Source organism: Mycetomoellerius zeteki, unplaced genomic scaffold, assembly GCF_001594055.1.
Source record: "Mycetomoellerius zeteki isolate Tzet28-1 unplaced genomic scaffold, Tzet1.0 scaffold79, whole genome shotgun sequence".
Classification (NCBI taxonomy): Eukaryota; Metazoa; Arthropoda; class Insecta; order Hymenoptera; family Formicidae; genus Mycetomoellerius; species Mycetomoellerius zeteki.
Window position 1 is genome coordinate 1,045,676 of NW_017257819.1, and position 15,750 is coordinate 1,061,425.

The window sequence follows — 15,750 nt, forward strand, 5'->3', positions numbered from 1 at the left end:
GGGAAAGCTTCAAGCTTTCACGATAGATAGTCGAAAATTTGCTCAAAATTTTTTGGGGCACGCTACAGACCTACTAAGTGAAAAGAAAATTTTTCATTTTTTTTAGCTCGTAGTTTTCTATATGTAAAAATTACAAAACTCACATAAATTCAAAAAATAACCATTCGAAAGTAGAGATTTCAAGCTTTAAAGCCTTTTTTTTTTAAATTTCAATTTTGATCATTTTTAACGAAGATATTGATGGGAAAGGGTCTTTTTAGCAACTTGTAAAGGGACTTTTTTCCCTAATATTATTTAGTAAATCATAATAAAAGAATTTCCTCTTCACCTCGTGAATGGGAAATTCGAGTTTGTTAAAAAAGTTCAGAATGGTTCATCGACAACCATTACTCCGGAAAGAGTATCCGCTTGTATATAGCTGTCGCATTTCTGCGCTCATCCTCGCCGCATACGAGGCGTGGTACGGGATTCAACCGGATTCGACACACTTCCAACCGAGCGGACTGGCGCAAACCGAGTTTCGAGTGATTAATGCGAGCTCGATTGGCGGCTGTGTCCACTTTGCCGTACTCTCTCGCACGATTGCGTGAAAGGCCAGAACGTCAAGTATTCCAACCCGGAAGCGCGCCTTCGAGAGTGCGCGTTCACCAAACACGATTCGACCGCGATCGAACACGTTCCCTCTTCGTCTCGAACAAAGCGTCCAATAATTAAATAACGTTTTCTGCATATTCTTAACCTATCCTGAAGAATTTTATTTTAGCAGAAACATTAAAAAAGATCGTCGTCATTCACGTCGCATAACTTTCGGATTTATTATCAGTAAAATACTGCATCTTTTTACTATAATTAAATTCAATAATATTGAAATTCAATAATATAATTATTAATTGAATTTAATTATAATTCTAATAAGAGAGTTTATATAATATATATAATTAATATGATTATATAATAAATATACTATACTATAGTAAATATACTATGATAAATATTTCTTATGAATTTAGTATTTTTTGTCGTATAAGGATTTTATACTATAATATACATTAATTTATTACAGCGTAATTATAACTAAATAAAATGAAATTATATTTAATTCTAATTAAATTTATTATAATTAAATCTAATTAAAATTATAATTTAAATATAATTAAACTTTTTTACAATTATATTTAAATTTTAAACTAACATTGAAGTTTTACACAAAAATTGCTGAAAAATAAAATTTCATTATCAGCTTCCTTTCTAAACTTTGCTAGAAACTCTTTCTTGTTATTTCTATCTTCGTATTTTTGAAGAAATTAATATCAGAGGACTACGATTAAAAAGATTAGTTGGAAATCATTTTGAGTAAAAACACCTTAAATACAAATTTATATATTACCGCGTGATTCCAAATTATCTCGAAACATTGGCTCCATCATTATTGGAGGAACGGCGCGATTTTCATGGAAAAAATTAGAAGTTTGCCTGTCTGCCGCTTCTTGTCGCCTAATTTATCAGCAATATCGGGCGACCAATTAACGGCCGAGCGAACATACTCGATGTAAACCGGATGACAGCTAATCACGAGAATAATTATAGTCACTTTAACGTCTGTACGATTACGGCGTGTAACATCACGCCACGAGAAGGGCGATAACGTTTGTGCGCTCGTGTCGAAATTCGGCGTTGTATCCGGGGTAGAAAGTAGATTGTGGATCCTCTTTTGTGTACAACAGAGAAAAGATTAAAAGGTAACGAGCTTTGCAAAGCTAACTATAATACTTCTATATCATCATATTCTTCATCTTTGCGATCAACTTGTGGTAATAATTGAATAATTTTATTATCGATTATCTGTATATCCAATACTCTACCGTGCAATAAAAAAGGAGGACATTCTCACGGAAATCAACTCCGGGATTTGCAATTTTCAAAAAATGTGGCGCGATTTGAAATATTCGAATAAACTGTAATCGTAATATCTCAAGTACGAATGAGCGATATCAAGCAACAAGTATCAAGGAACTGAAAGTACTAGTAACACGTAGTTCTGAAAACAACGATAGTTTTTTGAACGGAGAAACTCTTTCTTTAAAAGAAAAGCCTCGAACGATCAAAAAGTTCGAACATTCGAATACACGTTCGACGATTCAACGATTTAAATATTTTAAATGATCTCAACACGTTGAACCCAGAAGCGCGAAAGTCTCGCAACGATTCGCGATCAATAGTCAGATTCAACAAGTTTACCTTTCCAGCAACCGTCATTTTATCCGTGGATTGCGGAGCATAGATCCTTCTCACGTAACAAGAATCGCGCTCGAACGGGAGCGGCTTGCACTTTTCAATAGCCGGTCGGACAACGGCGACACATTTCCCGACGGATCACCGCGCACCAGCGAATTGACCGCTGGATCACGTATCACTGGATCCCTGGAAATATCCCGCGCCGTATATATATACTACTTCTCGATCACGTTGCGCTGACCGAAGAGGCGCAACTGCGCGTGAACGCGAGTGCGGGCACTACGGGCACGGCGAGTCACGAGACTCATCAGATCGCTGCAACGGTTAACGGGTGAATCCGGAGTATCCGGACCATCCGGTGAATGGAGCAGTCGCGCGCGACGAGACCACCACCACTACTGCCGTCGCTACGTATCGAGGAACGAGGTGGCGCTGATCGCTCTCCCTTCCCCACGGTTGACCCGCAATAGAACTTCGCTCGACCGTTCTCGTGATTGTCGCAGCGGCCACATGATTTCCACCTGTCAGGACCGTGCGTGGAAAGGGTGACAACTCTCGGAGTTTCGTATCAATTTTTATTTAATTTTTGGAAAAAGGTCCAAAGTTAAAAGAAAAGCTGCAAAATGTATCTCTAGTAGCATAGATCTCCAGGGGACGTACGTCCGTACGTTCTTCGAACATCCTAGGACATCCCTAGGATATATTTCAGATAAAGTGTGCTATTAGGGATAGTAATTCTAATATAAGCTATTCTCGATAGCTGATCTTCTAAAGTAACGATATATATGACTATATCTCATATCTATAGGACCGATCTCTGGGTTCTAAAGATATTCAGAGGACGTTCGATCCTATATGTTCTCTAGACATTCTAAGGACATTTCCATGACGTCTCTCGAATGGAAAGTGTGGATATCATTTGCTGCAAATCAAATTTATATATTATATATTATGAGACATTTTTTCTTCTTTAAAATATGTAAGATCCATAACTTTCAAAACACAATATCATTTTTTTCCTTTTTATCTTCCCTTTCAGAAAAATTTTCTTTAAATGTGTTTTTTATTCTTGAAAAAAAGATTCTTCCTATTATTCGAGTTTTTAACTTTGTGTTACATGCATCTGATTCTTATCGATATTCTGCAATATAAATGTGCAGAAATAATAGAAAATTAATAAGTTATTCGTTCAATTGGACTTTTATATTTCCATTCGTCACTTTCGAGGCATTTCTCAATCTTACTCGAATCATGCAACAGTTGATAAGAATTCAAGACTTCCTGCACGCTTTCTATTATATTTACTTCGCCATCTTCCTTGCCCTCCTCCTTCCCTCTTTCATCATCGTTTCAAAGTATCATTGCCTTTTCTATAAATTACGAACAACTGCATTTTATGAATATTTATGCATTATAGTATTACATATATTTTCGTTATAAAAATGCTTCTTTAGGATGAAGAGACTTTCGCGAATGTACGATTGACGTACCAATTGGTTTGAACGCTACCGCGAGAGAAGAGGAGGCTCAGGTCTTTGACCGTTCACTGTAAAACGCTGGGCAGGTGGGAATGGGGAACCTGCATGGATAACGTGTACGCACGCAGACACGTACGTATACGCACGCCGCACATTGGTTCCAAATGCCGAAAAGCCAAAGTCGAAAAAGTTTCTATTTAGAGAATTTAAAATGTTAGGTTGAATAAAATAATATTTCAAATAAAATAGTCAAGAAGGATTGACCGTTTATACCTGTGTTTATAATCTAGTTCTAAAGTGACTTTTGTGAGTAATATCTGACACGCACACACACATAAAAGAGAAAAGGTAAAGATGCATTTTCACGAGTGCCGCTCAAACTAGCGGTTTCAGCGACAATTTTATACATAAAAAATGAGTAAAAAAACGTTGAATTTGACATTTGAGCGACAGATTTACATGTTTGTATTTTTTACGTGTAGTATCACTTGCAGTATTAATGCTCTGAATTAAACAATTATTAGCAGTTATGGTTAGTCTAATTACCGAATCTTTTTATTAGGATCAGCAACAAAGGAAAAGAATAAATTATATAAAAATGCTCTGCTAGTATTGTGGGATTTAGTAATGGAGTCATTAAATATGATAAATTTGGATAACTAGAATCTCCAAGGAGTAAGTCGTCACCAAATAAAAACTCCTAATGTTAACAAAGACGGTTAATGTTAATTAAAATTTCGCAAGGATCCAATCTTACCAACACTTTACAGTAATTAATAATTTTCGCAAGAAATGCAAAATAAAATGCAAATAATTTTAATTTACATTAATCGTCTCTGTTAACATCATACATTTGTGTTATCTGTTTTTTATAATTTAATTGCTCTTTTATTCACAGTTGACTAAGTTAAGTCGAAACGTACCCTGAACTTATATTTTTATATGAATTAATAAATAATTAATATTATCGTTCACCTAATATTCGCTCATTTTTAATATTGATTTTATTTATTAGTTATTATAAAGTTTTAATTATGTTATTAACTTTATTATTAACTAGTTTTGTCTTACCCCATAATAACTAATAATTTTACTTGTGTCACAGTATTTCGAGACAGATTTCCTACCTCAATAGTCGTCAACTTTTACACCATGTAAACGTTTTTATAGTACCTGTTTAGTGTAAACCGGGGTTATTCACGTCCGGCGTTTTTTTTTAATGGATTAAATGGTTCAAAAAAATGTTAAAAAATTCATTTAAAAGCTTCCTTAACTATTCTAAATGATTTATACATAATTTAACAAATCTATTTGTTTAAATATTTTATTTTTGTAAATATGTAAACACAAATGTGAGTATGATAATGGTATGTTCAAAAATTTCTAACTTTTGATCAAATCAATGAAATCTAATAATTAAAAATGGAAAATAAAGTTTAAAATTCATATTTTAATAAAAAAAATATATGCCAACAAATTTTTTTAATTTAAATGCTTAAGTTCGGGACATTTAATCTTACAATTTCGAAATTGATAAAAATAAACGTTCGTATGAAAAATTGATATTTAACTTAAAAAAATTCATTTTTTATTCAAAATCTGTAATCTTATATACTTTCGTAAATAAAAAAAATGCATATGGAATGATATTGTAAGAGAACGAAAAAATCGTAACATCTCTTCTACAGAGCGATTTGTCATTTTTATTCTAAGATAACACTGAATAAAAATTTATTCGTTATATACATATATATGTTTTACTTATAAAAATAGTCAAGAAACACGAAAAAAATTATTTTCTTATTTGTACGACAAATATGTGTTGCATATAAATGAGGGTCATTTGTGTCCGCGCTCGATTTTTGATATCCGCTGCTCAGCGAGAAAACAACGTCCATTGTCGGGATCGATTTCAGATACCTTTCCTCACAAGTTTTTTTAGGAGCAGAACGACGCGCCCGTATTCATTTGTTTTCAAAATATTCATAATTTAAAAATTTGCCTGAACACAAATGACTCCCATTTACACGGTGAGGGTTAATATCTCGGTTCTCGGGGCAGAGTAACGCTTATTTCTGCCAGATTCTTTTATGCAAAAACACGTCGATAAGCCTTTTTTACGGATTTTTGAGATGCTGTAGCTAAACTTATTAAATTTATATTAATAATTACATAATTAAATTAAACTTATATCAATAATTACTTTCATGCTTCTAGACATTCCCACAGCCTAATAAGTATTATCCATTATCCTGTAAATGCTCCTCATAAACGTTGATAATAACTGATAATATGCGACTTAACATAATATTCTCTAAGAAAAAAAACACGTGTACCTTGCACATAATTCATGATGGAGGAACCCAACCACCGAATGCTGTTTCAAGTTCTTTAGCCACCGCAAAGCATAGATGATCATTGTATGGAGCTGCAACCACCTTTAAAGAGAGTATGAATTTTAAGAATTTTCAATATTTTTATAATGACTTGTACGAACAATTCAAGTTTTAAAGCTAACTAAAAACAAAAAAGATATATACTTTCTTATAAGTAAAGAATAAATTTTAAAGTAACCATGATTTTTTCAAATTTCTATGCTGTAGCAACCCTGGATATATAGTCTCACAACTAAATGATTAGCATGATAGAAACAAAATTCTGAACTATAAATATTCTAAATATATAGAAAATATGGAATTCAAATGTAAATTTGTAAAAGTCATAATATGTGTGTATGTGTGTGTAAAAGTCTCACCTGAATACCGACTGGCAAGCCTTGTTTATCTAAGCCCAATGGCACTTGGCATGTTGGGAATCTCAAAACATTAAACAGACACCAGTAACCAAAGTTGAAGGGTCTCAGAAATGCAGAATAATGATAGCTAGCAGAAAACGGTGCTGAAGGATAAAACAATACTCCATTGTCACTCAATTTTTTCTGCAAAATGATTTCCACAATGAATACATAACGATACATATAGGAATTCACACAATAATTCGTCAAGAAATATATTTTTTAACTATTTTTTTCGGGAACAGTTCACTTGCACACTATTGCAATTGCCCACTACCAATCACAGAGACTTTCACCTAGAAAGTTTTTGTTTATTTTTTTTCTAGCGCTGTGATTGCTTGGTGTTCAATTGAATTAATGCAACTAATATATACCCATTTTTTCAACACGTTATACAGGTTGTCGCATTTTAAATAATGTATTAAGATTTCTCGAAAATGGTAGTGGTAGATACGAAAAAAATGTTTCAAACAAAAGTTGTGTGGTTCAAAGGGGGACATAAGAAGATTGATTTGACTTTGGGTAGCGTCGTTAAGGTCAAGTCAAAGTCACTTTGAATTTTTTAAACGAGGAATTCCATAAAAATAAGGATCGATACTTAAATAATTCAGTATGAATTTATATATCTACTACCCTGATGGAAACATTTCGCTGAAATTATTCCATGTTTTGGAATATTTTTTAGCAACATTTCAGCATTTCAGAAAAATTTCAGTTTAATTTCAGCGATTTTTAGCTGAAAAGTTCATTTTCAGTAAACTTTCAGCAACCCGGGTTCCCCACCGAACCATACAACTTTTGTTTGAAACATTTTTCCGTATCTATCATAGTTTTCGAGAAATCTAAGGCCCGGTTGCATCAACGTTACTTTAACTTTAAACAAGGCTTAAAAGTAAAGTAACGTTGGTGCAATCGGACCTTAATGCATTACTTAAAATGAGATATTCTGTATCTAATTTCTCTTTAATAATAATTACCATCAAAAATTGTTTCGCTTTTGCAATGGTATTTTTTGCCCATTCGGCGTTCTCCCGCGGAAAGAAATCTTCATCTATTAATTTCATAATAGCAGATAACGTTATCTGTGAGTTTCCAGTGAGTAAATTGTAAATTTCTCCACTCGCACTAGAGACATACTGCAAAGTAAATGTTTTTTTTTTTAATGAGAGTCAAGGCATGTGAATCAAATGTAAAAAATTTAAATTTTACGGAATATGGAATTTAAATATTACTAAAATTTTCATAAATTCTATTGCCTTGATGTATGTATATACATACACACACATATATATATATATATATATAATGTAATTCTCACTTTTCGATTTGTTATGTTTAGCTTGAAATTAATATCTTCGGAACTCATACAATATCTCCACAGTTTGAAACTGTATTCAGAACCTGGTATTTTTATCTGTAATATATGCAAATATAGTATAATTTCCTATATATATAAATTTTGTAATTTACTAGAAATTTAAGAACGAAATTTCTAAATATTAAAACAAATCAACTCTTATAAGAAACAGAAAAGAAGAAAAAAAAGAAATTTTAAAACAATTAAAAGAAAAAAAGTGAACAAATCTAATAAACTCTTTACTATTTTAGATATAGAATTAAAGAATGTGAGATTTTACCTTTGTTGCAGAACCCGTTAGTTCTCTAAAATGTTGCACTGCTTTCATTAATGCAGCTCGCATGATATTATTCATTTTGCTTGCTCTCAAATCACCAGAGCTCTCTTGATAGAATACTTTTAAATTTTTTAAATTGATCGGCTCATCTAGCTTTAATTTAGTCACGTTAGGACCAACCAGTACCTTCAAAAAGGGTATCAGATCCTCAGCCTTTCTACAGAGTGGTCCAACTGTACACATAGTGTCTGGATAATCTTTTTCACGCAATCCAACTCCAGCTATTGGAGTCAATCCTAATAATATCAATAATCTATTATTATTACTATCATTATTATTATTATTATTATCATTATTAAGTATGAGTAAAGAGGACGTTAACTTTTATACCAATAAATGTGACAACATTAAATCTATTGTCTTTGATAACGATTTCTTTCACGTTCCCGATGTTTCCCTTATGATAAGCAATGCATCATTCAACTTCGCTTAAGCCTTTTAATATGATACATACATCTTTACATTTCAGAACTTCATATATTCAGGGTGTCTATGTGGCTAATAATGTGGTTAATCAATTCAAAGATAACTGCAAGACATTCCAGGTAAAAATCCTGGTTTTTCCAAGTCGAGTAATATTCATTACTAATTTTTATTGATTCGCGCAATATTATATATTTTATATTCAAGTTATAATTCTATATGGCAAATGAATTAAAATGCAAACAAATTTGGAACAATGTCACTTATTGCTTTATAAATAATATCAAAAGAACATTCAATACCGATAATTTCTCTGCTATATTCTATTTTATAATTGTAGACATTAAATCCAATTTTCTATTAATAACTTGCCTTATTGGATCTTTAAGGAAGGGCTTATACCCAAACACACTTTTCTTTTTATTAATGTACCACAAACATCACTTTATAAAATTATTAATTTATGGGCGTTTCATTAAATTATTAATCCGATTTTTAATGTCCGCACTTGCTTTAAAAGTAGTCATCTAAAAACTTTTATATATATATAAAACTTAACATCCTCATTTCAAAATTGCGTTAATAATATAATTTTAAACATGTTAAAGATACAAATATGAAATAAAATTTGAAATTTATCTTTTAAATTTAGTTATAGCAAATTCGGTTGGACGCACTGATGCACACTAGTGCATATTAAAGCCGTTGTACACTAATCTATGTACAAGTGAAATGTAAATATTTCGGATTATAAAATCAAATTTTACTTAACAGCACAGCAAAATGTATTAAGGATTTCATAGTTTAATCCGTTTTTATATTTATATTAAATACATATTTTTACATCAATTTAAGTACGATGGTTTTGTGCACTAGTGCACATACTGAGTGCATCCAATCGAATTTGCTATTAGATATATCACATACACTCATCTATATTTTTTCTCAAAATGGATAAAACATAATGTATCAATTTGCAATTACAGTAATAATTATAGTAGTAATTACAATAATATCATCAATAAGATTGACCTTCACTGGGTTTATGGCCGAATAATCCATTAAAGAATGCGGGCATTCTTGTAGAGCCTCCTATATCACTAGTAAGGGAGAATGGAGCACCACTCGCTGATACAATGGCTGCATCTCCTCCGCTACTGCCTCCAACAGTCCTAGTAGTGTTGTAAGGATTATTTGTCTGTCCATATACATTATTTCTTGATTCAGTCCATAAAAGAAGCTCAGGAATATTAGTGGTAGCAATTAAAATCCCACCAGCCTCTTTGAGGAAACGAACTGTTGTGGCATCTTCTTCTGAACGATGATTACGACGACTAAGTAGACCCATAGAATGAACTAAACCTAATAGGATAATTAATGATAATGAGAATATGATTAATTAATATTAATTCCATTATTATTTAGGATAGTAAAACTTTCTCTATTCTATAATAGATAAAATATTTATATTTATCTTTAGATAGGTACTTATTAAACTCGTGAAATTTAAAATTTAATAAAGTTTTAATTAAAACTTGTCAACTGAATAATTTTTAAAAAATAAAATCCTGAACTAAAAATTTTGAATATTTTCATACTGTTACATATGTCTTATATACCTTTAACCTGATTGCTTTCCTTTGTGGTAAAGGGTACTCCCAAGAATGGCTGCATTATTCTTATTTTCTCCAAATCCACACCTTTTTCTATCATGGCATCCACTGCTTTTGCTTCTTCAATTGCATCTGAGTATCTACATTCCACGACTGCATTTATCAAATCATTTACTTCCTTGCATCTTTCGATATAAGCTTTTACAATCTCTTCTGATGTAACTTTTTTTGTTCTAGAACAAAGTATGTATAAATATATATATATATATATAAGCACATATTCTTTTTATACAATATGTATTTAAATTCTAGATGAAGCTATATTTGAGACATTATTAAAGATTAACAATCTTAAATTTTCATGACTATCGTAGGCCTCGCGTATTCAATGATATTGAAGAATATAGACAATTGTCTTTAAATTGGTATAAATAGGCCAGTCTCCAGAGGCAAAAATGGTGGATAAGGAAAAAATTCTAAACAAGTAGTTTATTGTTTTAATTGGCAGTTTATAATGATTGCTCACAGTTTGCTCTAGAAATTTCGACAACTGATTAGGTACATATATAAGCAGTAATGTTATTGTATTCATAATGTGTCCTATTTTGATGTCAGCAAATGTATAACATATGCAATGCATTAGTTTGCACAATATGCTATATCATGCTTGGCTATCTGGGAATAGGAATTTTTCATACTTAATGAGAGTTATTCTCTCTTCAGTTTTATTTCAAATTGTAAATCTTTAACAAATTGTTATCTATTCATTCATATACAAATGACATTCATTATTTTAGAGAATAGCGTTAAGGATTATAGAATATGGTCCTAAATATCATTTACACACAAATAACATGACAATAAATATATACTTTAACAATAATTTGAATAAAGAATCAATAACTGTCCTACCTGATTTTTTCTGCTAAGGAAACAGCACTTTCTAATAATAGCTTATTCTTTACTGATGGTACCTTCTTTGCTTTCTTATCGTAGTACATGCCAAAGGCAAAGTCTACGATACTATCGAAGATAAAATGCAGGTGTATGATCACATACCGAAAAAAATTCCAGCACGACTTTTTTACAAACTGCAACATATCCTGGCATTGTGGAGAATCCTATATATAAATTATAGTATGTTAAGATCATAAAAATATTTATGTAACATTGAAATATAAACATTCTTTTTGCCAGATTCGTTCATTTCGTGTAAAAATGCAAAAATCGAACGAACCTAATTATATCAACATCGCAGGTGAGGAGGTTAAATTCAATTAACAAAATATGCAAATCATCTTTTGTAAAATCGATTTTCGCAAATCACGAAATTGTACGGCGATTTGAGTGCACATTAGAGTGAAGCTATATAATTATCGTAATTATATCAATATCACAGGAAGTCTTTGAATTTACCTTATTTTTTACGTAAGTGCACATAGTTTCGTGGAACCAGCGAAAAATATCAACAAAATTTATTTAAAATTACATCGATGTAGAATTGATCAAATACGTTGAACACTCAAAATACGTAACATGTAACAGATTTTTAAAAAATATTCACGTATATATATATATATATATGTGTGTTCCTTTAAAACTCAATTACACGCTGTTTCTTGCTCGATTACTTTTTAAGTAAAAAAATTGCCCTCAATGACACTTCTCACACAGTCAAAATTACTGCGACTAATGCGTCGTCTACAATGGCAATATAAAGCTGGTTCTACATTAGTCGCAACGCAGTGTCGCAAGAGTGTCGCAAGCGTCGTAGTCCAATCAGAGTTGAGCTAGCTTGACGTTGATTGGACCGCAACGCTTGCGACACGCTTGCGACGCTGCGATGCGAATAATGTAGAACCAGCTTTATAAACCCACCTTTATTCAAGCTTCAGGGTGAAATCACACGATGCGGAAAAAAATTTGCGGAATAGAGAATGCGTCATTGAAGCAACCAATCAGCGCTATTCCGAATATTTTGAAATTCTATTTAAGTCCATGAAAATAGGAGTATCCGATTTGAAACCAAATAGAACCGGAAAAAGCGCTTTTACATTTTCCATAGTTCAACACAGATGAGAGGTACGTCAAAATGGTCTAAAGTAAAAATGAAGGGAATTAAATGATCTTTCCAGTGGCACCTTTTTTTATGGTACCTGGTTTTATGATTGAACTTTATTTACGCCTTATAGAGAGCAAAAACTGCAAATAGGTCGAATTTAATATCGATTGGGGTGCACTAGCTACACTCAGTGTCAAGAGCGTGTTCGATTAGCAGTGTCAATGGTCGCGTTCAGCAGACTCAACTGTTGCGGAGCGGATCAATGAGCTCTCGCTGCTATTGGATGATCTAAAAGAATACACCAATAGCAGTGAGCGCTCACGGATCCGCTCCACAACAGTTGAGTGTGCTGAACGCGACCAATGCGCACTTAGCTAGTGTCACGTGTTCATTTCACCGCACGACACTCGCATAGTGCGCACTCAGTACGCACTAAGTGGCACGAGATATTTTGAGTGCCAGTCCAGTGCACTGGATAGATACATATATAGGATATCAGTGCGTCGTTTTGTCACAGTATGAAAGGATATACAGTACAGACAAGCAAATCTGTAATTTATAGCATGCAAATGTATACAATTATTGATAAGTATGTACATATATGATATTCTTCATATCTTATATATTATTTAATTACATATAGTACAAAATCATTACTTAAAGTTATGAACATGAGATGTCGAGGTTATTTTTCTGCGTTTTTCCTGCAGTCTAGTCAAGTCCTTACAATCTTATAACTCGAAATGGCACTTCAGCACTGAAATTCTTTAGCACTGAAAATCTTGGTGTTCTTTTGAATTTGCACTATTCAGTGCAACCCATGGAACTCGTCCAGTGTGATGTAAACTGAGTGCGCATTGGTGCACACTAACTTTTTCCCAATCGAAAACGCTATAAGTCATTTTTCCCTATAATTAAATATACATATATAATTACAAATAAGAAATATATATATACCTATATATATATTTATATGGATATATTTATATTTATATGTATGTACAAAAAATTCTTAAAAATATATACATAGTACATATAAATAATAGTGACATAATATTTAAAAAATTATATTCTAGTATTCTTATTTTAAAAATATATAGGTATAAATATATATTTTATAATCCTTATTTAATAACTAAAATATTTATAAAAATACCAATAACATTTCTGCAGCATCTTCAAAGACTGATTCTTATCTTCTTATTTGTCTCTTAATAAATCTTTCAGACATTTAATTTTTTTCTTAAACCTGTTAGATGCTCTTTGCAGTACCTTAATTTTTTTTCTCTGTTCTATTATCTTCATCATTGCTTTGTCTAATGCTTTTTTAGCTCTTCTAGGAGTGGCTAAATGAGATGCATTAATATCTCCAACATATCTTATTTTTAAAGATTTTAGAGTAGATTCTGAAATTTTATATAAAGTTATCAATATTTGGAATATTATTAATAATACTTAATACTATCTGAGATTGATAACATTTTTTGGTCTTATTAATAATTAATAAATAATAGCATTGTGTCATATTATCTAATCGTATAGATCAAACATGGAATATCAATAAAATTAGATTTAAAATTAAATTTACCTTCAACCATTTTAGGAGAAATATTTTCTGCAACATTATTCTGTACTAATAGAGTGCCATCTAATGTTTCATCATTATTTAATTCCGGTTCTAAATATAACACATATCGATAAATGTATACAGATTACATTAAATCATAATACAGGGAGTCTTTCTATAAAGTGATCATTCCTTTTTACCTCATAAACTAACAGAGATGGACTTAATAAATATGGTCTCTATTTAAACGATTATTGGAATGGATTCCGATCGGAATTATTCTGTTTTTTCTTAGAAATCTAGGGAATAATTGAATAATTCCGATTGGAATCCATTCCGACTTTGTTCCATGATAGGTACTATGAACAAATTAAAGAAATGTTGCACTGACATTTCTGACAGTGCAATTTGGCATAGCACCAAAGTGATTCTGCACATTTGATTTGAGAAAATAAGAATATCAATAGAACTAAGTTTACCTTCAATCTTAACAAAAATACTTTCTTCATTAGTATTCGTTTCTGGTATAGCATCTATTTTATTATTATCTAAGTATTCAAATCCTAATATAATATATAAGATTATTTTATTTTATTGTTATTATATTTATAATTATATTACAAGTATGTAATATATAAAAGTATTTGTAACTAACCATTATACAAATCTTTCTTCAACAATTTCAAGTTTGTATTATTAGCATTATTTGAACTAGTCATTTCTTGGTACAATCTGAAAATGCAATCATATGTTAGAGTTTTATGTTTTTAAAATAATATTTATGCGGCAATGTAAAATAATATTTATAAAGCAATATAAAACAATGTTTATGAGGAAACATAAAAGCAGTTTAAAGAATTCTATAAAATATGCACCTCATTCGGCATTTGTTTGACATTATAGATGGTACTGCATCTTTTTTTAAGATTAATTTGTTGTTTCCCACATTATATAAAAAATTTTCTTCTTTGAAATGTTTATTACAAAGCATAGTAACAGAGTTTATTTTTCTTTCATCCATTTGACAAAAATTTAACCATTTAGATCTCTGTACTGTATCCTTAGGAAACCTAAACATTGTGTGCAAAACAAATTTTTTAATTATTTTAATGTTGATTATAACTATACACTTAAAATATACACACATATTATATATATATAATTTAAATTAATTCAATACATAATCGTAAACCTTGGCTTATAAAATTATCACGAAGTAAGGCTATACTTACGCATGAAGAGATATTTTGTTTTGCTTCGTTAATATTTTGAGACATACAACGCAATAACGTCCCATTTTTTAGATAATTTTATATTTTTTCGTTTATATGTGAGCTTTGAACGTACTATAATGGTTGCAACCAGAGGGTTGATTGTGTATCTCGAAATGAGGTAAAAATTACAAAAGTGAGCAAATTCACTAGAATATTCATAATTTAATTGGTCAATAACTAGTGAATTTGCTCACTTTTTGTAATTTTCACCTCATTTCAAGATATACAATCGATTCCCAGGGTAGCGATCATATAACTTTTTTGGCTCTTGCACACAGAACGTGGCAACGCTTGCCGCGCGGCGATAATTCTCGCACTAGCCAATAATTCTATTGCTGAATTCACACTGCATCCGATTTTCGTCGTATAACGCTCTGCAACCAATCAGAAAACAGGATTCCGATGAATTTTGCTTCGTATTATCGGAATCCTGTTTTCTGATTGGATGCAGAGCATCGTACGACGAAAATTGGATGCAGTGTAAATCCAGCATATGTTCTTATGGCTCCTGCACACAAAACGCGGCAATGCTTATGCCTAATTCACACTGAACATAGCAAGCGTCAAGCAGCGAGCAGCAACCAGCAAGGCGATATTGGCTGCGTTCAGC

The 15,750-nt window shown here is 31.5% G+C and overlaps 3 protein-coding genes across 3 annotated transcripts in view; all 3 read right to left on the minus strand.

Annotated features, from left to right (window-relative positions):
* The window catches only part of Regnase-1 (zinc finger CCCH-type containing protein regnase 1), a 21,811-nt gene extending 19,138 nt beyond the window's left edge, over nucleotides 1–2,673 (minus strand). Inside the window, exon 1 of the mRNA XM_018459042.1 lies at nucleotides 2,239–2,673. Coding sequence (XP_018314544.1) covers nucleotides 2,239–2,256 — 18 coding nt within the window. The 5' untranslated portion in view covers nucleotides 2,257–2,673. The remainder of the gene's footprint in view (nucleotides 1–2,238) is intronic.
* Nucleotides 2,674–5,484: 2,811 nt separating this feature from the next.
* LOC108729765 (fatty-acid amide hydrolase 2) lies at nucleotides 5,485–11,771 on the minus strand. The gene is made up of 9 exons (XM_018459043.1): nucleotides 11,654–11,771; nucleotides 11,150–11,358; nucleotides 10,244–10,470; nucleotides 9,657–9,986; nucleotides 8,145–8,437; nucleotides 7,826–7,921; nucleotides 7,485–7,643; nucleotides 6,469–6,651; nucleotides 5,485–6,151 (listed from the first exon to the last, which is right to left on the minus strand). Exons 1-9 carry the CDS (start codon nucleotides 11,675–11,677, stop codon nucleotides 6,062–6,064), a joined length of 1,611 nt encoding a protein of 536 aa, XP_018314545.1. The 5' UTR covers nucleotides 11,678–11,771; the 3' UTR covers nucleotides 5,485–6,061.
* A 1,212-nt stretch (nucleotides 11,772–12,983) lies between these two features.
* LOC108729766 (uncharacterized) lies at nucleotides 12,984–14,832 on the minus strand. Its single transcript, XM_018459044.1, has 6 exons — nucleotides 14,742–14,832; nucleotides 14,522–14,598; nucleotides 14,346–14,429; nucleotides 13,888–13,977; nucleotides 13,456–13,705; nucleotides 12,984–13,207 (listed from the first exon to the last, which is right to left on the minus strand). The coding sequence occupies exons 1-5, from the start codon at nucleotides 14,762–14,764 to the stop codon at nucleotides 13,500–13,502; spliced, it is 480 nt and encodes a 159-aa protein (XP_018314546.1). The 5' UTR covers nucleotides 14,765–14,832; the 3' UTR covers nucleotides 12,984–13,207; nucleotides 13,456–13,499.
* Nucleotides 14,833–15,750: the final 918 nt, after the last annotated feature.

What these genes read in the sequence shown, in the direction of transcription:
- LOC108729765 (XM_018459043.1), bottom strand. Translation starts at nt 11,677, where the DNA reads ATGTGCACTTACGTAAAAAATAAG. An exon ending in TCCTTAGCAGAAAAAATCAG is followed by an intron (nt 10,471 to 11,149) that starts GTAGGACAGTTA and finishes ACTTTGTTCTAG; the next exon opens with AACAAAAAAAGTTACATCAG. An exon ending in GGAAAGCAATCAGGTTAAAG is followed by an intron (nt 9,987 to 10,243) that starts GTATATAAGACA and finishes TTATCCTATTAG; the next exon opens with GTTTAGTTCATTCTATGGGT.
- LOC108729766 (XM_018459044.1), bottom strand. Translation starts at nt 14,764, where the DNA reads ATGTCAAACAAATGCCGAATGAG. An exon ending in TATTTTTGTTAAGATTGAAG is followed by an intron (nt 13,978 to 14,345) that starts GTAAACTTAGTT and finishes TGTTATATTTAG; the next exon opens with AACCGGAATTAAATAATGAT. An exon ending in TTCTCCTAAAATGGTTGAAG is followed by an intron (nt 13,706 to 13,887) that starts GTAAATTTAATT and finishes ATAAAATTTCAG; the next exon opens with AATCTACTCTAAAATCTTTA.